General features: G+C 49.9%; 5 protein-coding genes across 8 annotated transcripts in view; 1 reads left to right on the top strand and 4 right to left on the bottom strand.

The window, feature by feature from the left end:
- On the bottom strand, window positions 1-1,582 carry LOC108032225 (uncharacterized). The gene has a single exon (XM_017106087.3). It carries the CDS (start codon window positions 1,350-1,352, stop codon window positions 1,104-1,106), a length of 249 nt encoding a protein of 82 aa, XP_016961576.1. The 5' UTR covers window positions 1,353-1,582; the 3' UTR covers window positions 1-1,103.
- A 5,197-nt stretch (window positions 1,583-6,779) lies between these two features.
- LOC108031598 (allatostatin-A) lies at window positions 6,780-11,926 on the top strand. 2 transcript variants are annotated; one of them, XM_017105177.3, is made up of 3 exons: window positions 6,780-6,971; window positions 10,644-11,079; window positions 11,144-11,926. In XM_017105177.3, exons 2-3 carry the CDS (start codon window positions 10,686-10,688, stop codon window positions 11,212-11,214), a joined length of 465 nt encoding a protein of 154 aa, XP_016960666.1. In that variant the 5' UTR covers window positions 6,780-6,971; window positions 10,644-10,685; the 3' UTR covers window positions 11,215-11,926. The 2 variants fall into 2 exon arrangements, with proteins under 2 accessions (XP_016960666.1, XP_016960665.1); XM_017105176.3 differs by having other exon boundaries at window positions 10,641-11,079.
- Window positions 11,927-11,938: 12 nt separating this feature from the next.
- On the bottom strand, window positions 11,939-18,605 carry LOC108031597 (protein abnormal spindle). Its single transcript, XM_017105175.3, has 6 exons — window positions 18,391-18,605; window positions 18,138-18,314; window positions 17,864-18,076; window positions 12,901-17,785; window positions 12,534-12,835; window positions 11,939-12,467 (listed from the first exon to the last, which is right to left on the bottom strand). The coding sequence occupies exons 1-6, from the start codon at window positions 18,403-18,405 to the stop codon at window positions 12,192-12,194; spliced, it is 5,868 nt and encodes a 1,955-aa protein (XP_016960664.1). The 5' UTR covers window positions 18,406-18,605; the 3' UTR covers window positions 11,939-12,191.
- Window positions 18,606-18,897: 292 nt separating this feature from the next.
- On the bottom strand, window positions 18,898-22,820 carry LOC108032205 (dorsal-ventral patterning protein tolloid). Of its 3 annotated transcripts, none has more exons than XM_044090937.2 (7): window positions 22,578-22,820; window positions 22,447-22,526; window positions 21,960-22,301; window positions 21,083-21,903; window positions 20,646-20,907; window positions 20,018-20,586; window positions 18,898-19,953 (listed from the first exon to the last, which is right to left on the bottom strand). In XM_044090937.2, exons 1-7 carry the CDS (start codon window positions 22,746-22,748, stop codon window positions 18,992-18,994), a joined length of 3,207 nt encoding a protein of 1,068 aa, XP_043946872.1. In that variant the 5' UTR covers window positions 22,749-22,820; the 3' UTR covers window positions 18,898-18,991. The 3 variants fall into 3 exon arrangements, with proteins under 3 accessions (XP_043946872.1, XP_016961552.1, XP_043946871.1); XM_017106063.3 differs by having other exon boundaries at window positions 22,447-22,517; XM_044090936.2 differs by having other exon boundaries at window positions 22,447-22,820.
- Window positions 22,821-23,400: 580 nt separating this feature from the next.
- The window catches only part of LOC108031649 (dorsal-ventral patterning protein tolloid), a 28,525-nt gene continuing 26,846 nt past the window's right edge, over window positions 23,401-25,079 (bottom strand). The window contains exons 12-14 of the mRNA XM_017105279.3: window positions 24,752-24,932; window positions 24,427-24,689; window positions 23,401-24,364 (exon numbers count right to left, since the gene is read on the bottom strand). Of these exons, the coding sequence (XP_016960768.1) occupies window positions 24,041-24,364; window positions 24,427-24,689; window positions 24,752-24,932 (768 nt within the window). The 3' untranslated portion in view covers window positions 23,401-24,040. The remainder of the gene's footprint in view (window positions 24,365-24,426; window positions 24,690-24,751; window positions 24,933-25,079) is intronic.

Below are 25,079 nucleotides of genomic sequence, written 5' to 3'. Positions count from 1 at the left end.
TTTTCGTTTTCAGTTTATTAAAAGTTCGATTTTATTCGCCTTTGTTGGGATTAGCTCTATAAATAGGTGTAGTACATACGTTTAATATTATTTTAGGGGTACAATAACTATATTGGGGATGCCGCGCGCTCTCCAAACTAAATTCTCTCCCGAAGCATTCGCAGTGCAGCACGCCAGCCGAGTCTCCATTAATGCGGCTCCATGTGTTTCGCTGCCATTTTAGTACGAATCACTTGAGCAAATATTTTAAGTTTTTCATTTCGGTTCGCCTTCCTCTCGCCACGCGGCACACACAATATGATTATTAGAGTGGTAACAGTAGTAGGCATTAAGGATTACTCATAGTTACACCTAAATGGACTAAGTGAGGGGTGTGGAGAGGTGGAGAGGTGGAGAGTGGGCTACGTGCCTTGCGTTTCGAGCTGCGGGCGACACCTGGAAGTCTCCAGACTCGCAGCCCGAAAATCGCGGAGCGCGTGAACAACAAAACAAATGAAACAACATTGTGGGATGGGTGAGTGTATGCGTGTGCACTTACAAAGTAAAACAAACTTACGGCTAGGCGTGTGTGTGTGTTCGTGTACAGCTAAAGTATTGCACTATGTAGTATATAAATATATGTAATAAACAATTTACACCGAATTGTAGAGTTCTGCCGAAGCTAACGGGAGGTGGAGGGAGAGTTAGAGCTGGTGTGGCAGACAAGAAGGGTGTATAAATATGTGATGTACTCGGTTTTTTCGTTTTTGGATAGTTATTGTTGAGAAGGAATGTCGTTACACAGATTGCCCTGCCCCTGGCCACACTCGAAGCCTCTAACGTGATCCGGGGATCGCCCACTGGGGCTATCAGTGCCCCAAACGACTCGGGCTACTTGGATTCACTCCTGGCAGTTCCACGGATCCACACCGGGCTCCTTCCTTGGACTCCAGTCAGCTCTCCGGAGACCCGCGAATTCTGCAATGCTCCATCCAAGCATCCGTGTCGTCCTCCTGCGATCAGCCAGAGATCCCCCGCCGACAACCCACAGCACAGCACTCGACCGCTCCAGCGGCCGGTCGTCCCGCCCCTCGGACCGCCTTGGACCGCCCCCGCCCGCGCACTCAGTTGCGCCGCTCGCCCGCCCGTGCCGCCTGCCGCTGCTGCTGCTGCTGCTCCTTGTCGCGCAGCTCCTTGATGGCGCCCACCGTGCCGAACATCACCTTGGCCGTCAGCTGGGCGCGCGGCGGGCCGGAGGACTTGCCGCTGGTGGCCGCCTCGCGGTCCAAGGAGGCGTTCGCGTTGGCGTAGGCGTTCGTGTAGGAGACGTAGTTGTTGTTGAGGTCGCGACCGCAGCTGCACTGATGCGACATGTTGCACGTGATGTGTGTGTGTTCGGCTTGCGATGTGATGTGGCGCTTGTGGGTGGCGTGGTCCAGTTCCAGTCCGCTCTTATATTCGGCGCTGTGCTCGGCGCTATCCAACGGTATTCGGCGTGGCGTGTGGAGCAGTTGATCCGCTTGCGGTTGTTTGCCAATTGATCGCGCCTCGCAGTCGCTCACACTTTCACAGACTCACTAGAACTAATTTCGAAAAGCTGTGGTGTTGTTTTTGTGGCCAGGCCCCGGACGGCAGAGGCAGCGGCAGCGACGCCGGCGACGGCAGAGCGAGAGCTGCCAGGCCAGAGAGCGCTGCGATCAGCAGCTGTTGAGAGAGAGCTTGCTGCCGCTGGCTCTGCCGACGCGCTGCTGCAGCGCGCTTGCTGCAGTGAAATGATAAATTTCTCTACACGGGGAGAAAAGGTCGAGTTTCCATATCAAAGGGAGAGAGAGATAATAAAGGTCAAAAGTTAATTGTCAGCATACAAATAGAACCTAAACATCCGTTCGCTGGCAATTCACATTTTTAAAGCATACTTTTCGGTTCGTTTCAATTTTTAAAAATGTACTAAGAGAGTATAAAGTTTCTGGCACTTAACTTAGCAAATTAATAAACCTTGAATTTATTAATTTATTTATATTTTAAATGACTCTCATCTGGAATGGTATCTGGTATAAATTTATGACTGTATTTTATTCTATTCTGAAACTCAGAAATCTATAGCAAAATCAAACCCTTTGTAAAAATAACCAAATAGAATATCATACTCATCACATACGTATTTTTCGCTCAGTGCACCCTCTGCAGCTGATCGTGGCTCTCTGCGCACCGCTGCCTCTGCCGCAGCCGCAGTCGCTGCTCTTGTGAGAGCTTTCTTGATTGCAGCGAGGAGTGTTGTTGTGTTGTTTCTAATGCCCTGCCCCCGAGCCTCCCCGCCCACCCCTCTCGAATTGACGACGCTGCGCTTGTGTAATCTTTACGTCGTCTTTGTGTGTATTTCTTTATTTTTGTCTTATTTCTCTTTCAGCGGAGCGTTGTTTTTGTTGTAGTTTTACTCATAACAATTTGCGAATTCCGCAGGCACGCTCGCAACAACAACAGCAATAACAACAACAAGAAGACAAGCAGCAAATAAAACAACAACAAAATCGGCAGCGGCAGCAAGTGAAAATCACTAAGCAATGCAGCGACTCACCTGTTATTGTTGTTGCTGGCATTCATTAAGTTTCATTCACCTTTCGCAGCAGACTTTATATTGTAGTTTGTTTGTTTGCTTAGCTCTTTTTCGGCTGTTGGTCATGCCTTTACATAATTGTCGAGTGTGAGTGCTCGAAAGCACTGAAGACCACAAGGAAGTGCCTTTCTAACAGCCTGAACCTGACCCCAAAAGAACCCACAGAACTTCCAAGGGGAGAGAGCGAAAAAGAGACAAACAAACGCATTCGCTTTCGATCGATCGTCACTTTCCTCGGCCAGAAGCAGCAGAAGAAGAAGCAGCAGCCGAAGACCCGTACTTCCAGTTTTCTCCAAGAACCCAGAGTCACGGTGACCCATATAACATACAACACCGCAGTCGCTGCTGACGTCAGCAGAGCGGCAGAGAGAGTACAGAACAAACGAACGCGGGCGGGAGCGGGCAGTGGAGAGAAAGGAGAAAGAGCGCAAGTGCTCCGATCGAAAAGAAAGCGAAAAAGAAATTTCAATGCAGCGAAGCGTAGAATGGAGAACGTATGTTTGTGCTTGGAGTGCCAGCAAACAAACAAACACCAGCACGCACACTCACACCACTGCAGGTGATCGCTTGCTCACCTACTTCAATGTGTCGGAAAGTGTGTCATCGCGAAAGAGAGAGGGTAGTAGAGAGAGTAGAAGCTGCGGCGGAAGAGCGAGCAACATTCTTTGCCGACTTTACGACTCTTCCCGGCGCACTTACCTATATACGTATACGTATTGCTGAAACTTACACACGTACGCCAGGGTGTGTGTGTGTGTGGCAGGCAAGTGCCAACAGTTGTGGCTAAATGAATAGTGCCAAAAATAGCTGATAACAATGCTACGAAAAAACAAAGGCTGGGGTTGCTTTTGAATCTGAGTCCCAGTTATGACCTACAACCCATTTCAAGATAGGAAAACTTGATCAAGAATTACACAATTATAAACCATTTCATACACAATTTTTAAAGTGTATGATTCTAACAATAATAAATAAAGAAGCCAAGTTTTTTAATAGCTGTAAGTATTTTTAGGAAAGTAGCTAAGGTTCGTCTTAACATTAAAGTAAACAATTATAAATATTTTTAAGGTAGTTTTTTAAGTTCTTCAGAACCCTTTTAAAGATATTTTATTCAAGAATCATTTTCTATTTAAATTAATTTAAGTGAAATTATTTATTACTTTCTCAATTGAAATTACGTTTTTTTATATTATAATAATATAATAATTTTATTATATTTTATAAAATAATTATATTTTATATCATGCTCCTTTTTAGAAAGGGGATTATTTGTTCTTTGCTTATTTCAGTACTATTAGTTCCACCTCACCTGTTCCCAAGCACTTGCAGCCTCCAGTTGCTATTCCGGCCATCTGCACGCCACCCACATCCCCCCAGAGATGCGATTCTCGAGAACGCATCTGGCCAAAAGACGTGTCGCGCTTGTCGGGCCGTAAATCTTCTCAGCTTTCGACTCCGCCGGTCGCCGGTCGCCGGTGCCCTCTGGCCGCCTCCTAATTATAAATGCATATTTATGCTGCCTGTTAGTGGCTGCTGCTTGGCGCTGCCATTGTTGTTGGCCAGGCCGCTGATATCTGACGCCACATAAGTTCATCTGGATCTCAAGTGCACATTGCACTGCGTTTTTCTCATGCGCAGAATCAATTAAAAGAGATGAAAAGCCCCAAACGTAAACTTGTTGTGGGAAAAATCTCCGAAAACCTGCATAAGAATCGTGATTTTCCATTTTTTATTGTTGCTTTGGTTATATTTTTTCGTTGGTCTAACAACTACAAAAATGTTTTCTTTGGTTATTTTTATGTTTTCGCTTATGCATTTTTTCGGTGGGAAGTTAGTGTCTCTCTGTGTGTTGGGTAGGTGTGGGCTAAACTGGTTGGGAGCCTCGTTTCTCGATTTTTGGCCCGGCCAACTGCAGGTTTAATTTTGTGTCTTTGTTTTGCCTTATTTTGCCTACCGCCTGCCAGCGATGATGATTTATGGCTGAACTTGTCTTCTGGAAAAGTGGACAGAAACCGAATCGAGTCGCATATCCACTTCCATGTCCTCCTCCTCCTCCTCCTCCTCCTCCTCCTTATCCCGGCCATATGTGCAGGCCAGATGCCGAGCGCCCAAATGAGCTGCTTGGCCTGCGATTAGACCGCTGGGAAATTTATTAACCTGTTCCGGTGCGATGACGCGGCAGTGTCAGGCCATCGAGATTGCCCGGCCACGACACGCTTTGGCCATGTTTTGATGTTGCGAGCCATGTCATTAGGCCCTGCTATCGGCCTGATTTATGATCGATGGCCCGTGGTGAGTATGAAAAGCACGCGCGCGGCCCAACAGCCGAAATCGCCAAATCCACATTGCCATATAGCCATTCACCTTGACGTCCGCAGCCATTGCAGCTGCACTTATTGGCCAAGGTATCGCGATGACGCCGATGCCGATGCCAATGGCTTGCAGGAATCCAATGCCCGCCTAATGACGACTGACGTCATGGACACAATTAGCCGCCATTTTCTCAGAAAAGCCATAAAAACGTATAAATTTCTAGGACAAATTGTAATTGCGCCACAAATCTCAATGCAATTTCGGTGGGTCCCCTCGAACTCCCGCCGTGCTCTTGGCGTTGCGTATACGACCCGTGCACCCCGGCCGTTTGAGCCACACTCAGGGGGTGGTTGGCCAGTGGCCACCAATCGATGTGTTTATTTTCTCCATATTTTCCAATTAGCCAGCGATTTTTGCCTTTATTCGTAATTAAACTATTTACAACTAAGCACCGTCTCAGCGGGAATTCCTTGGGTAATGGTTATTTCCCAGAGCTGTTCCTCCGCCGTCTGGGTAATGGTCAGAAATGCTTAGAATGCTTTCGGAGTAACGTAAGCGGATTGATTGGAAATATGGGTAAAGTCCAAGAATCGGAAGGGTAATACCAAGTATTTCAAAGTACGAAAAGATGGCAAGGTGTCAAAGTGGAAGATACTTTTGATAAAAGGGATATATTTATGATAAATCATTTTACTTTCCTTACTATAACTTTCCCGTGATTCGGAAATACAGAAGTAATTCCTTCTTAAGCTTTTAATTATTAATTATTTCTGGTATAAATCTCAAACAGGTCTTAACAAACCAACTTCTAAGGTATCCATATAGATAAATATTTAAATTATTGTATATCTTTGAAGGTTCCTAGTTCTAACTTCTAAGCCGTGTAATACACAAGTAGTTATAACTTATTCATGGTTTTTCTTTCTTCCTTGGATTCCTGGCATAATCTTAGGTACCAAATGGAAGTGAAAAGGTTATGGGTTTGGTACATCTTGTAAATTTAATAATTCCAACTTTAAAACTCATTACTACACAACATATTCTCACTTGTTCCCTTTGTTTCCCTTGCCTCCACCGGTTCCTGGCATAGTCCCAAAGCAATTCCCAGTGAAATCGACAAAGCACCTCGAATCGGTCTTAACCAGGCAAAGAAATCGGAGTCCAGAGCAGGACAAATGTTAAAAGTTATGCCTTGTGGCGTCGTGAATAGTTGCTGGCATTCCGCATAAAATTCCTGACGTTTCGCTTTTGAAATGTTACAGCCCAAGAAGGGGGTTATCGGAATAATGCCGGGCTGCATGTCATTCGAGTTGTCAGTTGGGTGCCAAGGAGTCCCCACAAAGAAGGGCCGAAGGCGCTACAAAACAAATGTCCTGCGTTTGAGTAATGCGCACCCAGTCAGCTGGCAATTTTCCGCTGAAATGAGTAGTGGCTGGAAGGTATTCCGTGGGAGTGCGAGTATGTGCGACCTCCACCTGATGAACCCCAACATCGCAGCGTCGCCATTCATCACACTTGCCTGCTTAGCATACTGGCAGGCATCCTTGGTGCATCCTCGAATTGCAGATTTCCTCACCTTCTCGGCGGCAGGACGCCTCGCTCGTCTCCTGTTTCGCCAGTCTCGAGGAATGGCTTCTTGGCTTTTCCGGAAAAGCCGCATGGCCACGGCCACTTGTTACGCCCTTGGCGGGCATGGGCCACCCCCAGTGCGACCCACAGCCAACCCCGGGGTGGTGAGAATCCCGGCGGAACTCACCACACGTTGTCGTCACTCCTGGCGGCTGTCGTGTGGGTGGTTCGTTGATAAGGGCGCGCAAATCGCTCATATAAGAAGCCGAGCGCCAGCGGATGCGGATTCAAAACATAACCGACATTTGATCCGTCAACGTGCAACAGGAGCAGCAGAAGCGCCGAGCCTCGCCGCGGATTCCCAGTCAGCCCAGTGCACCTCGTGTCCTGTTTCTGAGTTACAGAGTTTCGTTCCTTGAAAAGATCCTGCGAAAGTATCATCGCGGTTTTTTGCCATCCGGTTCGTGAGTTTTTCCAGCGCCATTTGGACTCAGCTGTAAGTTGTGGCTCAAATGGAAGAGTTTAAATATTATTAATAAGTTATTTAAAAGAAGATGTTTAAGGGTTGTTGTCTGTTTTGAAAAAGGGTTTCTGAAATCGGTTGGAAGTTGTCCTTACTTCTTTATAAGTTTTAAGCGAAATCAGTACCTCTGGATTTCTGTGGCAACCTCAAATAGTTCACTTTCCTTACCTTTTTTAAAAACCCAAAAAATGTCAGTGCATTTTTGCGAACATAAATCTTGTAAGTGACAGAATAAAATACTTTTCAAAATGACAGTGCAATCAAAGGATTGAACTTAGGCTTAGAGCTTAGCAAATTTAAAATACTACATATTCAACTGCAATTTTACCAAATTTCTTTAAAATTCCCTTAAAAATACCATTGCTTACACAATATAAAACTTGAGCTTAGAGCTACTTATCAGAATTTCTGGTTTAAAAATTATTATTAACTAACCCTTGTCTAAAATTGCATTTAATATTTGAAAGAGTATAATTCAGTATATCACTTTTAAACCCATACGTACCACATGAATCAGTTTTGGGGAAAACTTAAGTGCCCCATTTTATTGCCACCTAACCCAACACCTATTCTAAGAAGTAATATTTCTGCCAATTTTATTCCCCCAACAATTCGCGAGTGAGTATTTGCACATTCCAAAAAGAGCCCAAACTCAATCATCACTTCTGCCCCAAAAAGTATGCAAAAGAACCCAATGCAATTTGTACTCGTTTTTGATCTAAGCAAACCCTCGAACGCCATTCGCTTTCAATCGCTTAGCGCGAGCACAAAAACCCAATTTGATTATATAAAACGCCTCTGGCAACAATTGACATATGGCAGCAGATTCGCAGAAATCGCAGAGACGCCGCCAGAAGACAAAAGACAGCCTCAATCAAATTGTAATTAAATAAATAACAGCGCCGAGAGGGCAGAGTGGAAAAAATGGGATCACACATAGGAAAACCCGAAAGCCAAGGACGAGAATATTAAGTAAACAAATCGGGGGACAATTGTTGATTGATGTTGGGGCAAGTTATGGCCGGCCCAGGCTGGGGACTGGCGGAGGGGCTGGCGATGATTCGCCGCTCCAGGGTCGGTTTGTGTTTGCTTGCAGAATTGATACACATGTCAAATTAAAGAAAAACAAGGAAGTGGGAGGACCTAAAAGGAACAAGGGTCAGCCGCATCTGAAAGCAAAACAAGCGGGGGCTTCCTGGGGTTGCGGTACAATGAGGTTCTGTTCTAGCGTTTTATTGCCTAACCGCCATAAATTGGCGCAAAGAAGTTAGCCACTTCATTACCTGAGCGTAACTTAATTAGGCGGGCTTACGGGTGAAAGGTGAAAGCGCGGGCGGGGGCGGGGGTCCTGGCCCCTGGCGGGGCTTTCAATTTAAAAAAGCGTTTCAATTGCACGCAGCTAATTTTTCGCTCATTTTGAGGTTCAGCTTCAGCGCTGGCATTACATTCGCCACCTGAGGGATCAGTCCGTCGTAATTTGCCGCATCAGCTGGAATTGCCTTGGCTTTTGGCTCCCTGGCTCCCTGGTTCCCAGGCAGAGCTGAAAATTTGCTTATATCCCTTTGGGTTCCGTGTTGTTCGCCTCGGCAGCTGGGAAAGTTTGCCAAGTTTCCAACTTAATTAGGCCGGGATGGAGGACGACGGGGCCCTTCTTTGAACTTCCGCTGCACTTTTCGCTCGGCGGTCAAAACTAATCGCCGCTGCGGATATGAGAAAAGGCCAGCGGAGCCAAAGAGTTATGGCCAAAAGTGGCGTAAATTCATAAACAGATAATGCCTGAATCTCATTTGCGGCCAAGGGCGTTGCTGCACGGCAAACGAGATTTTATTGCAGCAAAGGAAGTAACAGTGAAAGGTGTTGACACTTTTCACAAAACTTGTTTTGCCCCCATCAGATTTACGATTGGCGCTCCGCACACCCGCCTCCGGGGGCTGCTCGCTTGATAAAGTCTAACAAATGTGACGATTTTCCGCCTATTATCTCGTGGCCATTGCCTTTCGCAGTGCGGCAGTCATTGCTTTTATTGTCCTGCGTGGAAAATGCACAGCTGCCGTCCACGGAGCCACAGGCATTGTAAATCAAACACGGGCCTGGGGCTGGGGCTGGGGGCCTGCTGCTCCTCCACTGGCCTTTTGCGGTGCGGTGTCCCTGGTGAACCTGTTGCATGATTTGTGGCCCTGTTGCACATGCACCCAGCGAATTTATGGGCGGCCACGGTGCGTATGCGCAACATTCGGACTCCGAGTGAGGGCCTTGATTAATTGATTTCCTCTGTGTTTGCACATAATTATGATCGGCGGCGAGTTGAAGCTAGAGGCCTTTAAGCCTTAATTGTGATGGAAACTTGTCAGAAAGTAATTTGCCTAGCCAAACAGCAAGTTTCCCGGGGCAGTGGGTGGGAGGTCTCGTTTTTACGTGCCCCGGCTGCCAAGTTTCCCGGCGGAAATGCAACCGAGAGTCTCTCAATTGATGGCCCCACTGACATCTCCACAAAAGCGTTGATGGCTGCGAATGACTGCCCCTGCCATTCGGCTAATGGAGTCCTGCGAGCAGGACACTCCACTCCCCAGTCAGGTTTAAATTTCGCGGTAATTGTTCTTGGCTAATTGTGGCATCTGCGGCGCGAATTAAGCCACTCCATTCCGCGGATCAAATTCGGCGTTTACGACCCGACCTGCAAGGCCAGCAGAAAACCCGTCGCGTCTGCTGCAATTCCAGTTGGCCAAGGGACCAGAGACCAAAGACCAAGGACCTTCCGCATGACCGCCGGCGGCGGTGGCATCAAACTTTTGGCCACATTTTTTAGCGTTCTGCAGGCCATTTTTATTCGTTCGTTACCTTCGGTTGTGTTGACTGTTTGTTTGCCACTGCCACTTCTGCCATTTCGGCGCTGCTATTGCCGGCCTGTCAACGCGTCGGCATTTATTTGCTGTTGACATATTTTGTGTGCTGTGGAATTCCTCGTCGATTGTTTGTTTCTTTATTTGCATAAATATAAATAAACGAAGGCACATCATAGGGCACACATTAGGGTGGGTTTGAGGGGTGACACAGAAGAGACAGGTTGCTACATACACTACCAACAGATTAGATTTTAACTATTATGGTATATTTTGAAGTATACACTAGAATTTTGGGGGTAAAAAACTTGCATCTTTATTTTTAATAAAACTTATAGAACGTATATCGCAGCTATCTATCATATAACAATAAACTCGTATAGTTATCCTTTCGAAACTGAGAATGATATAGATGAAATAAAATATTATATTATTAATATTTATATTTATTTAATTGATTTACTAAGAAAGAAACCAGTAATTCCATCTTTCTTTTTGTTTTATAATAATATATTTTTAAGAGCCTTAAAACATTCAAAGAATATTTAAGGATTTCACGTGGGAAAGCATTTAATATATACTAACCTAATTTTGTATGATATAAATCATTTAAAAAGTCTACTTCCTCACTCCCCAACTTCCTTTATCCCTTAACTGAGCCACCCTAATCCTCGCGTATCCATGTTTACGAAAGGCGACAACTGTCGCCGCAAAATATGCAACGCCTTGACACCCAGGGCGAGCGCTTAAAATTCTATCGTCGCCTGCTCACTTTGTCTTCTTTGCGCCCACTTCTTTGCAGCAGCGTCAGCCAGACGTGCCACATCCTCGTCAGCCCAGAATCACAATGAACTCCCTTCACGCCCACCTCCTCCTCCTGGCCGTTTGCTGCGTCGGCTACATCGCCAGCTCGCCGGTAATTGGCCAGGATCAGCGTGGTCCAGTGGCCGGCGACAGCGATGCCGACGTCCTGCTAGCCGCCGACGAGATGGCCGACAACGGAGGCGACAACATCGACAAGCGGGTGGAGCGGTACGCCTTCGGCCTGGGTCGCCGGGCCTACATGTACACGAACGGAGGGCCGGGCATGAAGCGCCTGCCGGTCTACAACTTCGGGCTGGGCAAGAGGTCGCGTCCCTACTCCTTCGGACTGGGCAAGCGCGCCGACTACGACTACGATCAGGACAACGACGTCGACTACAGAGTGCCGCCAGCGAACTACTTGGCAGCCGAGCGTGGTGGTGAGTCTACATTCCCTTTAAGCCATAAATACATTATACATCCTTTTAATCCTGGAACCTTCAGTGCGACCTGGCCGACAGAACAAGCGGACGACGCGCCCGCAACCCTTCAACTTTGGCCTGGGCCGGCGTTAAGTTTGCCTGGGCCTAGTGCTCCCCGGATGGCGCACTAATCCAATCCAGCCGTGCGCCATTCGCCAGGGAGGCCATCCTAGTCCTACCTTACGTTATCAAAGAAGTACTTGCAAAAAGCTCTCAGAATCTTCTCCACACCTAAATCACATTCAGGAGCCAATCTAAATATCTTTGAATCCGAATCCAACCGAACCCTTTGCACGCCCCTCGTCCCTTAATATTTATATTAAATCGCTAGAGCCAAGTGTAGTTATTTTTAGTTTTTAAATCGAGACGTTTAACGGCAGCCTACAATCGACATAAAACTGCAAAAAAGACAAAAAAAGAAACCGAGACCGTATGAGAATGAAACTGGCGTGTGCAATTATCAAGGAAAATACATAAAATGTTATACGAATCTATTATATATGCATATTCAATCCAATTTACAGTACTCCAAATATGTATGTACATTTTAAAGGGGCATTAATTAACATATACACGCGGATTTAAACTTATATGCTTGGGGCAATCTCTCTCAAGTGGCATTCGTTGTGGTCGCAATCGGAGGAGCACGAATACTGGGTAACCACTGCATACTAATATCGATGTAACTAGCTGTTTGACAAAGTGATTACTAATTTAACTATATGATTACGAATATGTAATTGATTTGTGAATACATACCTACCCAAATAAACATGGGCGCAGCCACACTGCGCAGGCAAATCCAGCTCAAACAGACTTTCAATTGACTTCTTTATTTCTCAGCTCAGTTCGTGGTCCCTCATAAAAACAATTAACTTAGTTTCGCTACTCAACTATCTGTTACAATGTTCGTTTACAGCATACACACTTTAACTTATCTTAAGTTTACTTAATTTATGGTCGATTGTCTCGGTAAAACTAACTCGGCCTAACAATTTGTCTCCCTATTTCTAAACACAACACACAAAACGTTTACAACATTTAACACTTAGCAGTGATTCCAGGTAGAACTAAAACATGTCGATCTGCAGCTTGCACAGGATGGTGTCGAAGGCGTAGACGGACGAGATGAACGTGTACGGACTGTAGCGGATGATGCCGAAGTCGGGCTCCAGGCTGGGCAGGGAGCACGGCGTGAAGTTCATCTTCTGGGTCTGATAGCGTCCGGTGGTCATGGGCGGGGGCTTGCGCGCGTTCTGCTTCATCTTCTCCTTGCGGGCAACCAGCTTCTTGGTTTCGCGCACCATGTATATGGCCTCCGAGTTGGTCATGTAGTCGTGAATGATCTACAAGAATATGAAATACTTAATATATAATCCATTACCAAGATCCATCCCCTAGTATCTGCTTACCTTTCGCTTCTTGGGACAGTGGGCGAACACCCAGATGAGGGTGCACAGCGTGTTGAATATCTCACTGTCCTTGTCGCACCAGCGCAGCAACATCTGGGCAATGGTCACCAAGCCTCCCTCCTGGAATGTGTTCACCGTGGTGCTGTTGTAACGGGCCAAGTTCAGGATGATCCGGCTGCAGCGCTCGATAAGCTGCTTATCCACCTCTGAGCGAATGGCCTGGGCCATAATCCCGTAGCAAAACGTGGACATGAACTCCGAGCACCACATCAGCAGGTGTGGCACTGTGCGCGACAGCCGATCTGCATGGATTATGAGGAGGGATTAGTTAAATAGCTGGCTAGTATGCGGCTAAATAGATACTCACCCAAACGACTTAGGACAGCTAGGGCATCCGAAGCAATAAAGCGTCCTCGCAGAAACCGTACTGCCTCCTGGACCTTGCAGCGCACTGAGTTCACCGCTGTTGCCTCCTGCCGCAGCTGGACAATACGACGTCGGATGGCCAAGAGTCCCTGGTGCCTCTGGCGCCGACGGGTTTGATAGCCACGCCAGTATCTCTGTATTACCTTGGCGGCGCGCTTTTGGCGTATTAGCTCCATCATCTCGGGCGTCATCAGGGCCTGGAACCGTTTGCGGGCCATATAGCCACGGGCATGGGCCTGGAAGTCCGGAACGGAGCGGCGCAGCAGTTGGAAGCAATCGCGTTGCTCCACCATCAGACGCTTGCCCCGGAACTTTTGCTGCAGATGAATGGCATGAGTACGCAGCTGGACAAACTCCCGGCGTGCCTGCTTCATGCTTTGATTAGCACGGAATCTGCGCTGCACCAGAATCACAGCGAACTGGGTTAGCTGGTAATCCTGTCGTGCCTTAAGCATGGCACAACGGGCACGGAACCGGCGCTGCAGCGCAATCGCTGCATTCCGCTTCGTCTCGAAAGCCCTGCGTTGCTCCCGCATCAGCAGAGTGGCTCTGACAAATGACTGCATCAATCGCACCTTACGGATGGTATCCAGGAAGATCTGGCGCTGGCGACGAGCCTGCACAGTGGCCCGCCACTTGCGCTGAATGCTCAATGAACTGAGACGAATCCTGCGATATCCCGATCTAAGAGCTCGCATTTCACGCACACTGCGCCACCATTTCTGAATGCGGATGACTGCCTGGCGATGCTCGTGGTAAACTCCCATCTGCTTCCTCATCTCCAACTTGCCGCGATATCTTCGCTGCACTTTGATGATGGCATCCCTTTGCTTTTGATAAAGGAAGACCTGCTTTTGCATCTCCTTTTTGGCTCTATAGCGGGTTTGTATGGTAATAGCTGCCTGCCTGAGCTGGTTATAGGTCTTGTATTGCTTCTTCATGGCCAGATGAGCTCGGTACCGTCGCTGCAATGTGATAGTAGCTTGGCGCAGCTCCAGAAAACTGCTTTGCTCTCGTCTCCTGAGCAGGTGACCCCGCCAATGCATCTGCAGGCAGCTCACCGCTGCCTGGGTACCGCGGTACTTAGCTCGCATGAACCTCATAGACTTGTGGGCATGGAACCGGCGTTGCAGCTTGATAGTCACCTCGCGAAGATGCAAATATTCCTGGCGCTCCTTTCGCATCTGCAGCAGAGCTCGCCGCCGTCGCTGCACTACCAAAGCAGCATTTTTCAGTTGGGTGAACTCGGCTCTATGCTTTTCCATTTGACGCTTGGCCCGGTACCTGGTTTGGATATATCTGGAGGTGGATTGCAACTGTAGGTAGTTATCTTTGTCCCGACGCATCTGCAAAGTGGCTCGCCAGCGCCTCTGGACATTGATGATGCACTGGCGGGCTCTCAGGTAAGCATTGCGATCCTCAATCATCTTTCGATGCATACGATAGCTTGTTTGAATAAATACAGTGGACTGCCGAAGCTTAAGGTACTTATTCCTGTCCTCGCGCATTTTCCAGGTGGCCCGCAGGCGCTGTTGCAAGCATATTGCACTCTTCCTGAGAGCTTGATAGTTATTGCGTTCGATTCTCATCTTGAGTGTGGCCCTCCTCTGAGCCTGAACTTTAAGGACGTTGGAGCGAATGGACAAATACTCAGCCCTCTGCCTCCTCATCGCCAGCTGAGCTCGCCAGCGTTGTTGAATGTTGATGGTGGCTTGTTTAAGCTGCCTGAACTCCTTTCTCTGTTTCATCATACTCCACTTGCCTCTCATCTTGCGCTGAACAAAGATGATTAGCTCCCTCTGCCGCAAGAAGTTTTGCCGCTGAATTTTGCCCAACTGATGGCTTCGCCATTGCATTTGGATGTAGCTGGCAGCTGCTTGTTGCTTTTGGGAACGCTGCAGTCGGGCAGTGGCCGCCGCCGCCAATAGCTTCTTGGCGAAGAGCCGACGTCGCCATATCCGCTGCAGGAAAATTGCCGCCTGGCGGAGCTCCAGGAACTGCCTGCGGCATTGCCTTCCCAGTTGTTGGGCCCGCCACCAGCGCTGGATGGTAACGATGCTGTGGTAGCTATGGTACAGCTGTTTTTGCGCCAAGTAGCGACGCGTGAACTTCTGCAGGATTATGGCGGCCTGGGTGCGTTCCGCCTTGAACAACTTGGCGTACTTCCTCATTTGGTGCCCTCGGAACACGGCCTGGATGACAGTGGCAGCGCGGTGACGACGCATCAGCTCCTTATGGCGAATGCGACGCTGGATGACCACGTGCAGCCAACGACGGCGCCACCATTTCTGAAGTACTGTGGCCGCAGCATGGAATTTGGGCGAGCGGAACTTGTAAATAATCTGCCAGAGCAGCGAAAGCGTTTTCTCGCGATGCCCGTCCACGATGTCCGGGGCAGAGATGTCGCCGCCCAGCTGAAAGTTGGCCTCACTCAGGGCTCCTAGAGCCAGCTTGACATTGAAGATCCGCTGAAGGCGGGAGATGGCTGGCACCCTCAGCTGCCGAGTAAGATCATCGCGCAGGAGAATAACTTCCATTACGCGGGTTAGCCTCACTCCATCTCTTAAATCCACAGCTAAGTTGTTGAAGGCATAGTCGAACTCATCCAAGAAGGACTGCTTGTGCTGGAGGACGTAGCCCAGCCGACGCAACTCGCGCGTAATGTCCCCAATGTTGGCCAGCAGTTCCGAGGAAAAACGCAGCAGGATGTCCCTGGTCTCCTTGTGCGGCGACTTCTTAACAAACAGACAGGGATTGTGCTTCACGATGCGCTTCTGCTTGGCCTGGTCGAGGAAGAGCAGCAGGAAGAGGATCTTCTGCAGCGAGTGTTTCTTGATGGTCTCCGCGTACTCCTCGGTGAGAGTGTATGCCTTGCTGTACCTCTGCTCCTCGTACTTGTTCCGGAACAAGCGATTGAGGATAAAGGTGCTCAGACCTACAATGTCTCGATTGGACTGCATCTGGATCTTCTCGCCGAAGACCACCTCCAGTCCGAGGCGCAGCCAAAGCGGATTGAAGCAGAGCAGCAGCTCCAGGATGGTGCGTTGCATGACCACGTCCAGGTGCAGATTGCGATCGCTGCGGATGCGCAGCGCTTGTTTGTTCACATACACGGCCACCTTGGAGCAGGGCAGGCGCATCTGCTCGCTGAAGAACAGATCAACTGCTGCCCGACGCAGCGTCTCCAGGCGATACGTGGTGAGGTAGTTCATGGACTGTTCCTCCTTGGTGGGGGCCACAACCAGCTCCTTGTTGCGCACCTCGTTGAACAGCTTGCCCACGTCTATTTTGCTATTTGAGTCCGCATCCAGGTCGGCTGGAATGGAAACCAGGGCATTCAGCCACTTCTTGAAGTCCGCCTGGTGGCGATCCACTGCCTGCTCGTCCAGATACATGGTGGAGGCCAGAAAGGGGTCCGTTGTGGTGGTGGCTGCAAAGGGGTCTGGGTTGATGTACGTCTGCATATACAGCTCCGAGTCGTAGAGTTTGACGGGAGCATGGACTCCAGTGTCCCTGGTCTTTCGTGGTGTGGTGGTCTTCTTCATAAGCGACATAGTTTGCGCTAGTTTAAACTTCTTGGACTGGGTGGGTGGCCAAGCGTGAGCACTACTACTTCTGGCGGATGCATTCGCGGGTGCAGCACTCCTGTGCAGAGTGGTGTCCTCCACCCGCTGCTTCTTGGGCGGGGAGATGGACAACGTCTCGTTGCGGTGCAGGGATTCGTTGCTAGGTGCATCCGAGAAGGTCAGCTCGTGGGAGCGGCGCTTGTGAGGATTATGGTTTTTAATCGGACTGCCCCGGTTGGACTTGCGGCCGACTTCGTGGAGATTGAAGCGACTGGACTGAGCGAGGATTTCGTTGTGATTGAACAGAAATTCCGGCTGGCCAATCAAACTAGCCTCGCTGCCAGAGGAACTATTTAGGTCCTTGCCCTTCATCTGGGGCTGCTGCTCCTGGTAGTAGCGGTTCTGCTCTATAGACCGAATCTTCATTTCATTTAGATTGGGCATGGAACCTTGGATGGCAAACTTTGTTTGCGGCGACAGCAGCGACAAATCCTTCATGGACTCGGAGTACTTTCGCAGGGGTGAGCCCACTAGCTTGATGTCTCGTTTCAGATCTTGTATGACGCTCTTTGGTGGAGTCCTCGGTGGACTGGGCCCCTCCTCCTCGTGAATACAGGCCAGAAACCTGGTTTGTGTGGCATGGACTATGGTGGTGGTTTTATTCAGAGGTGTCGACGTTTGTCCCTCGCTTTTGGAGCTGTCCAAAGTGTCCAGCGAAACGTTGGTATCGCAATGCTTCACATCGAAGGTTTTGTTTGTGACCGGCTGATCTTCCAGATCATCTGGAGTGATTCGACGCGGACGCATGTCAGAGGCAACGGGTTTTGTTTTGCCCGCAAGTGTGGGTGTCGGCCATGCGGCCAGATTGTCCGGCAAAATGACAGCTGATCCCTTGCCGCGGGTTTCGGTTAGCGGTGTGAACCTCAGATTGTCTATCACGTCCAGGAGGTTTCCCGGGGTCATGGGACTAAGGTTCTCCTTGAGACTGCGGGGCTGTGGGGATATGTAGACTGGCTCCTCCTTCGGCGGCTTGTAGACATTTTTCTCGGCCAACGGAGCCTGGGCAGGAGGATGTGGACGAGCAGAGGGACGAGTGGGAGCAGAAGCTCGCCAGGGCTGTTTGGCGGAAGGAGCTGCTGCCGCAGACAGTCGCTTCTTTTGCTGCACAGCAGCGGAGGACACGCTCTTCATTGTTTTGCCGGCTCCTGTCGGCGATTTCAGCTGCAGGGTCTTGCCGACGGTGGGAAATTTGCGCGGGTTCTTCAGGTAGACGAGTACAAAAAAACATGCAGTAGGGTGAGTGGAAGTTTAGGGTGGGAAATGCAGTTCTTAACTAACCTTGACTGGCTGGTTGCTCTTGGACTTGAGTATGATCATCACCTCCTTGCGGAAGTTGCGGTTGTCAATCAGCTGCAGCGTCTCCTTGCAGGCCACCTCGATTTGGGGGCTCCACACCAGCTCCATGGTGACCTCGTCCAAGGCGGGCACCGTGTGCTCCATCCACTCGAGGCTCAGGTTGTGCTCCTCCCGAATGGCCTTCATCACCTTGACCTGCAAAACGGGTGTTCCATTGATTAAATACCAGTTGCCAGGCGGGCTGCGACCCACCAACCTCTATGTCCTCGTCGCTGGGATTGAGGACGCGCACCTGGCGCTTGGCTGTCTTGGTTACCGGCACATCCTCGAACTGCACAATGGCCTTGGCGGAGAAGGGGGCCATGACCACCACGGCGGGCTCGCGTCCCTCGGCGCGCTTCTTCTGCTTAAGACGCGACGGCGTCACCGTGATCTGCAAATACCGGGAATCCTGTTATTCTAGGGGCAACCATTTTCGGGGGTCGAGGTCCAAGGAGGCCTCTACTAACCTCAAAGGCGCTCATCGCTGGCCAAGAACAGAAAACACTTGCACTAAACAAAGACGGTCACGCCGCGAACCATTAACACAGCGACTAACTAAACAATTAACACAATTAAGGAACGGCGATTACAAAAATTAGAGCGTCGCCGCCAAACTCCAGAGTCAGTATGAAAAAAAGAGCGTCGTCCGAAAAAATTTTTAAAATTGTTAGTGTGACCAGTGACTGGTTGCGACAGTTTGGCAAATGTGGAGACGCCCCCTGGTGTTTTATTTTGAATCCAAGGAAAGTAAACTTGTGGTTCGAGCCCTGGCTTAGGTTTATTTTATTTTGTTTCGAACCATGGCTGGTGTCCCGGGTATATACCAAAAATACGAAAGGCCTCTCTGCTTATCTTTTTATTTCGTTTTACAGCACTACAAAAAAGCGTTGATTTCAAATTTAAATTAAGGAAAATAAATCAAATTTGTTATCTTAGAAAAATCTGTAAACTAACCATCAATGACAAAGAGTTAATTAAGTTATTTCGAAATCAGTTTTATTCACAATCTATTTACAAATTTCAACAACAAACATCAAACACCGAGTCCTGGCATATAAATATCCTCTTTTACATAAGCCTACTGGGCGGCAGGAGGTGGGCGAGTGGCAGGTTCTCGCTCCCCGTCTCGGAGGAATACATGTTCTTGAGGTAACCCGGAAAGGGCGTGACCGCATCGAAATCCTCGCCAGCCGAGTCCTCCGGCGGATCCACGGCCATGAAGGAGATGGCGAATCCCCTAAGGGAGTTACTCTCGTCGGTTTGGAACCGCAGCAGCAAGGTGTCCGAGTTGGAAACTATAATGGGCGGCTTGTGCTTGCCGCAGAATCTCCCGTGGATGGTGTTCATGGAATAGCCCTCCTCGGTGACCTCCAGATAGTCGTAGTCACACCGCTCCGAGTACTCGATCTCGAAGTGCAGGAACCGGATCTTGACGCTGCTCTCCGGATCCGCCTGGATGCGCCAGTCGCAGTACATGTTCCGCCTGTAGGGTCTACTTCCGTACCGCGGGTGCGAGTAGAAGGTCTGCGAGTGATTCGTGGCCCTCAGATAGCCACCGCACTCGGAGACATAGGTGGCCTTGAAGCCCTTCCTCTGCAGACCCGCATCCGTGGAAAGGACCATGAACATCTCGTTGGTGGAAGCAATCACGGCGTAGGGCTCCCGCCCACCGCAATATATCCCCAGGGTGGAGCTGTTCTCGGAGCGACCATCGTAGATGGCCACGTAGTCGTAGATGCACTCCTGGTGGCTCTCCACCGCAAAGTCGTGGAACGTCAACTGGATCCGATGGCCCAGGACGGTCTGGAAGTGCCAGTAGCAGTAGATGTTGCGGGGGTAGTCCTCCGGGTAGTTGGGACTCTGGAGTACGCCATACGACGTGGTGATCTCGAACTTGCAGCGCGTCTCCGTGCAGTTGTGCCCATTCTCGTCCAGAGTGTACCCGTTCCGGCAGCTGCACTGGTAGGATCCGAAGGTGTTCCGGCACCTGTGCTGGCAGCCACCATTGTTGATGGAGCACTCATCCACGTCTAATGGGTAAAATCAGTATCAGTAACCCCGTTTATATATTTAGCTCCTCCCATCTTAAGTTACCTATCACAAACTGGGCCACAAAACCACTCCGCTGCACTGTGCGGTCCGAGTAGAACTCCAGCCTCAGGACACTCTGCTCGGAGTTCACCACCGGCGGCAGTTCGTGACCGCAGTAAATGCCAATTTTCCTCAACCGATTATCCCTCATCTTGGAGTAGATTATCAGATAGTCGTAGTTGCACTTGGTGTAGTGGAACCGAGTGCCCTCCAAATCGAAGTGGGTGAAGTTCAGGAAGACGGCGTGATTCGGTGGGGCAACCACCTCCCACACGCACTGTTTCGAGTTGGGATACACATCCGGATAGGAGGGTGAGTAGAGGGAGCCATTGGACTTAGTGGCATCCACTACGCCGCCGCAGGCGTTCTCGCAGGTCTTGCCATTGGCCTGCAACTCGAATCCCGCTCGACAGCCGCACTGGTAGCTGCCCAAGGTGTTGATACACAGGTGCTGGCAACCGTGATCCGTGAACTTGCACTCGTCCACATCCAGCATCAGGGCGGCGGAGAATCCCAGCTTTTGCACGGAAGCATCGGAGACGAAGCGGATGTACATCTGATTGGTGCGGGTTCTGAGTGGGCGATGTGGGTTAACTTGGTTATCTCCCGTGTTTTTTGGTAACCGACTTACTTTATATTTGGAGGCAACTTATCCCCGCAGAACCGCCCTATGAGCCTGGAGTCGCTGTGATTGCCGTCTCGTATCTCCACGAAGTCGTAGGAGCAACCATCGTGCTTCTCCAGCTCGAAACTCTGGAACTTCAGGGCCACCTGGTGGTTGTCCGGAGCCGTTATGCGCCACACGCACTCCTTGTCGGGCATGTAGTCCAGCGGATAGTTGGGCGAGTCTATGGACTGATCCCTGGTCAGCTGGATGTCTCCACCGCAGACCACTGTGAGGGAAAGGTAAATATGGGAAATTATACTAAAGATGATTTTTGGTGTACATGTAAGCCCACATCTATTATTTCTACTTTTGAATTGTATTAAATTAATATTGAAAATTGCAATATTCAATATCAATAACTCTTTGAAATCTAAAATCTTTCTGAATAGGAAGCAACTCACCCTCGAATGTGGCCTTGAAGCCTCGATAACCCTTGTCTGCATTCCGGTTCACATAGTTGAGGAGCATGCGACTGGTCTGGGTGGTGATGACCTCCCCACTGGCATTGCCGCAGAGCCGTCTAACCAGTGGCGATCGGTGCCAGTAGCCGTCCCGGATCTCCAGGTAATCCTGCGAGCAGTCCTTGGAGCTCATCAGGTGCAGCTGTTGCAGATGCAGGATGACCTTCTCGCCATTGGTGGCTGTGATCCGCCACTCGCAGTTGGTCAGGGAGGCATCGAACTCGGACCCCGGCGAGGACTCCTCTCCGGCATCTCCACTGCCTTCGAATTCCGTCAGCACTCCGTTGCCCGAGTACACAAAGTGTGGACTCACTATATTTCCGGAGTTCTGCTGATAAGTCCTTCCGCAGGAGGCGCATTTATAGAGCAGATTGGCCTGGACAATGTCCCCACGACTGAGGCGCCTTCTCTGACCCAGCTCCAAGGGGGTTCCCGGTGGAATACCTATGGGCGTGATGGTATCCAGGTAGGGACTCTTCGAGAACGAGTTCTTGGCGTAGTGCATGATGGAGTTGAGGTCGTAGGGCAGCAGTGGCAGGTCCACCTCCTCCTGCGACAGCACATCGAAGTTGTACTCCTGACCCCTCATGATGTTCGCCTTGTTGATGACGATGTGCTTGTCCCTGTCCCCACGGGCATGCTCATGGTGGAAGCCAATGGTGTGGCCCAGTTCATGGATGATGATGCCGAACTTTTCACAGTTGCGACCTATGGAGATGGGCTGGCGACCGTTGCCATTCTTGCCCAGGAAGGAGCAGCATCTGAGGGATATTTAAATTAAAGAAGGGACATATTAAAGAGATGGTACCCATCTTACCCGCAGTTCTTGACCGTGAAGTATATGTAGTTCACGTGCAAACTGGGATCGCGTTCCACGAACTTGATGCAGGTGAAGTTCTCCCAGTGGCGCATGGCCTGCTTGAAGAGCGCCTTGTGGGCTCCACTGAAGATGCCATCGATCTCGTAGGGAATTACCCCGTAGTCCCAGGTTCGCTCCTTCCTCACAGTCACGGCTCTCCGCTGCCTTTGAAGGGGTCTTCCTTGCGAAGTGGGATTTTGGATGAACGAATGACTGTGCTGCAGGACATCCTCGGCGTCGTCGGTCCAGAGTAGTGGAGGTGGTAATCTCAGACCGGCTTTGTGCTGCTTCCTGCGCCTCCTGGTTGGGTGGTGGATGGACAGGGGGCTTATGAGCTCAGATGTTGCTTACGTGTTTGGGCCCAAAGGCAAACTCAAGTGGCCCAGGCAAGTGGCCCTGCTAATTGCGCACCATTGTGTGCGGCATAAATCCCAGTGGAACTTACCCCGAATGTTGTCTGTCTGTCCTCAGCTGATGGCTGCCATCCTTTGGCTCCTCTGCCTTTCTTGGCGGCACCTGTTGTGGCTGTGCTGCATTGTAATTCGGCTCTCGACCACGTGATGCCACCTCACTCACCTGTGGAGAGTCCAGCAGGCCAAAGAAGTCCTCCGGCTGTTCCTTGAAGTCAAAGTCACACTCACTCTCGGGCAGCTGACTCAGTCGCCTGCCTTCCGCGAAATCCGCCAGAAAGGCCATCAGCAGAGCTCCCACAGAGAACACAAACAATAATTTCGCTTTCATTTTCATGGGCGTGCGGCAAATTCCTTCCACTTCGTAGGTATTTCTGGGGGCTCGTTCCCCGAAGTTGCCTCAACCAGTTCAAAGTTCTAACTGAGCGCTCGTGGGCCGCGATTGCCGAATTATACTGGTGAGACAAGGGTTCCATGGGTAGAGCAGGTAACAGATGAGGCTCGCAGGGCCAGCGGTTCGGGGGAAGGAGGAGGACTGCAGAACCGCGACTGACCGCTCGAAGGGACAGCTCTATGTGGAGGGAGAACGATCGGCGGCCGAGAGCGACCCCTCCTCATTGGCGATTCTGGCCGACCATCCATTGTCTGCCTGTTTGCATTCAATGGATTTGATTTGGGTTTCCCTGCGCACCTTGACATTGACCATATACCATTTACCATCGACCGGCCGCCATGTACCATCTACCTGGGGCGCTGGCCGGGCTCAGGGGCATTTGCCCAGGATCAGGTGTTGGGCCCGCCGCTCGGTCCTTTTAGGGCAGGTCATTAATGGCCATAAATCCCCGCATGAACGGAGCGTTTCGCGGTAATTCCACCTCTAAATGCTATTCAAGAGCCATGGCGCTTCTGCCTGTCAGGGCAAGGTGGAACTTCGCGGGCCATAAACCAATGACAGACCCAAAAGTAATAAAACAACTTACACATTAGGCTTGTTTCGGTTTTAAAACATAGTTACTATGCAAGTTTTAATAGTATGTATGTATAGATTTAATTACGTATTAAGTTGAGTCAAATATCCGAGAGTTGTACATAAGTATGCCTGCGTGAAGAGTTCGTGTCCAGGGACCTTCCGCTTTCGGTGCATCCGAAGATATGTGCGTGTCTCATTCCTATCCTAACCTCCGTTCCGCTTTCGATATGGGCCACCCACCGACTAATGCTAAGATGCTTAACGAAATGCGCTGGGCCACTGAATATGGCACAATGGAGTTTACAAGTCCGGGGGAAAATGCTTCAGAGTAACAGCAGTGAAATGCAGAAGGGGAAATTGCACGTTGAGCTACAGAGTCTGGGGAAGTCTAATCAAAGTACATTACATGTATGCCATAGGTCTAAGTAAGTGCCGCCACAGATCTAACGATTCGCATGCGAGTGCCTAAAACTAGTATTGGATCGCGACCTAGACGAGGTCCTTGATTATGTCCTGGCGCTTGCCAGTGGAGTGCGCGCGAGGAAGATCGAGAAATCGTTATTACGTTCGCGACGATATGCCTAAATCTGTTAAATAAATTCCATTTTAAGATATTGTCATGAATTTTAGCGCCTGGTCAGCGTTCCGCCTCCGCCGCCCTATGCCTTGCCGGAGTAGTACCGGTTGGGCAGACTGTAGCGACCCCGGTACTGGCCGTTGAAGACCAGCTGGTTCCCGCTGAAGTCGCTGTACTCGTCGGTCTCCTCCTGCGTGTCCTCGATGTAGATGCTCTTCAGCGAGCCCGGGAACGGGGTGACCATCTCGGAGCTGTACGAGTTCTCCGCATCCTCGTCGGAGTGGTCGTACTCCCCGGAGTTGGGAACGGCCACGTACGAGGCGGAGAAGCCCTTCATCGGCACCGATCCGTCGGTCTTGAAGCGAACCAGCAAGGAGTGGGTCATCGAGTTGATGTCCTGGGGCAGCTATGGGATATGGAAATAGTTTAGGTATCACGTTACCGGATAACCCTCCTTGGTAATCTTACCACATTGCCGCAGTACTGCCCGTACATGGGGCCGTACTGGCCGTACACATCGTCTATGTCGGAGAACACCTGCACGTAGTCGAAGGTGCAGTTCTCGCTGCTCTCGATGTCGAAGGTGAGGAATATGAGCTGCACGTAGCTGTTGTCCGGAGCCGCGATGGTCCACTCGCAGTCCATGCCGTCGTCGTAGTCCTGGTTACCGAAGCGGGCGTGGGAGTAGAACTGCTGCACCTGGCTGGTGGCACGCAAGTAGCCCCCGCAGGCTGCAAGTAAATTATTGAAACGATGGAGGCAGGGTCGGCTTAGGGTTTCAAATCCATCCTACCCGTGGAGTGAGAGGCCGTGAATCCGTTCTTCTGCTTGTTCTTGTCCGTTTTGAGCACCATGTACATCTGGTTGCTGGTGGAGGAGATGGGGAAGGGGATCTTGTCCCCGCAGAAGCGACCTAGAACCGAGGCGGACTCGGATTCGCCATCATAAACAGCTACGTTGTCGTAGGTGCATTCCTTTGATAGTTAGGGGGCAAATTTGAGACTTTAAAATCAGCTTTACTTAAAGGTATTCTTAAAAAATATGCTCATAACTAAGTAAAGGAAATGAAAAGTTTATGAAATCTATATTTTTCTTAGATCCACTATCCTAATATACGCCTC

Source organism: Drosophila biarmipes, chromosome 3R (genome assembly GCF_025231255.1).
Source record: "Drosophila biarmipes strain raj3 chromosome 3R, RU_DBia_V1.1, whole genome shotgun sequence".
Taxonomy (NCBI): domain Eukaryota; kingdom Metazoa; phylum Arthropoda; class Insecta; order Diptera; family Drosophilidae; genus Drosophila; species Drosophila biarmipes.
This window is presented reverse-complemented; position numbering and strand designations above follow the sequence as displayed.

Bases quoted from the DNA above. Each gene is read 5' to 3' on its own strand.
- LOC108031598 (XM_017105177.3), top strand. From the start codon at position 10,686: ATGAACTCCCTTCACGCCCACCTCCTCCTCCTGGCCGTTTGCTGCGTC. The intron at 11,080-11,143 runs GTGAGTCTACAT...TGGAACCTTCAG, and splicing joins CTTGGCAGCCGAGCGTGGTG to TGCGACCTGGCCGACAGAAC.
- LOC108032225 (XM_017106087.3), bottom strand. From the start codon at position 1,352: ATGTCGCATCAGTGCAGCTGCGGTCGCGACCTCAACAACAACTACGTC.
- LOC108032205 (XM_044090936.2), bottom strand. From the start codon at position 22,748: ATGAAAATGAAAGCGAAATTATTGTTTGTGTTCTCTGTGGGAGCTCTG. The intron at 20,587-20,645 runs GTAAGTCGGTTA...TCGCCCACTCAG, and splicing joins AAGTTGCCTCCAAATATAAA to AACCCGCACCAATCAGATGT. The intron at 19,954-20,017 runs GTAACTTAAGAT...TTTACCCATTAG, and splicing joins TGTGGCCCAGTTTGTGATAG to ACGTGGATGAGTGCTCCATC.
- LOC108031597 (XM_017105175.3), bottom strand. The intron at 12,836-12,900 runs GTGAGTATCTAT...TAATCCATGCAG, and splicing joins AGCTGTCCTAAGTCGTTTGG to ATCGGCTGTCGCGCACAGTG. The intron at 12,468-12,533 runs GTAAGCAGATAC...ATATTCTTGTAG, and splicing joins ACTGTCCCAAGAAGCGAAAG to ATCATTCACGACTACATGAC.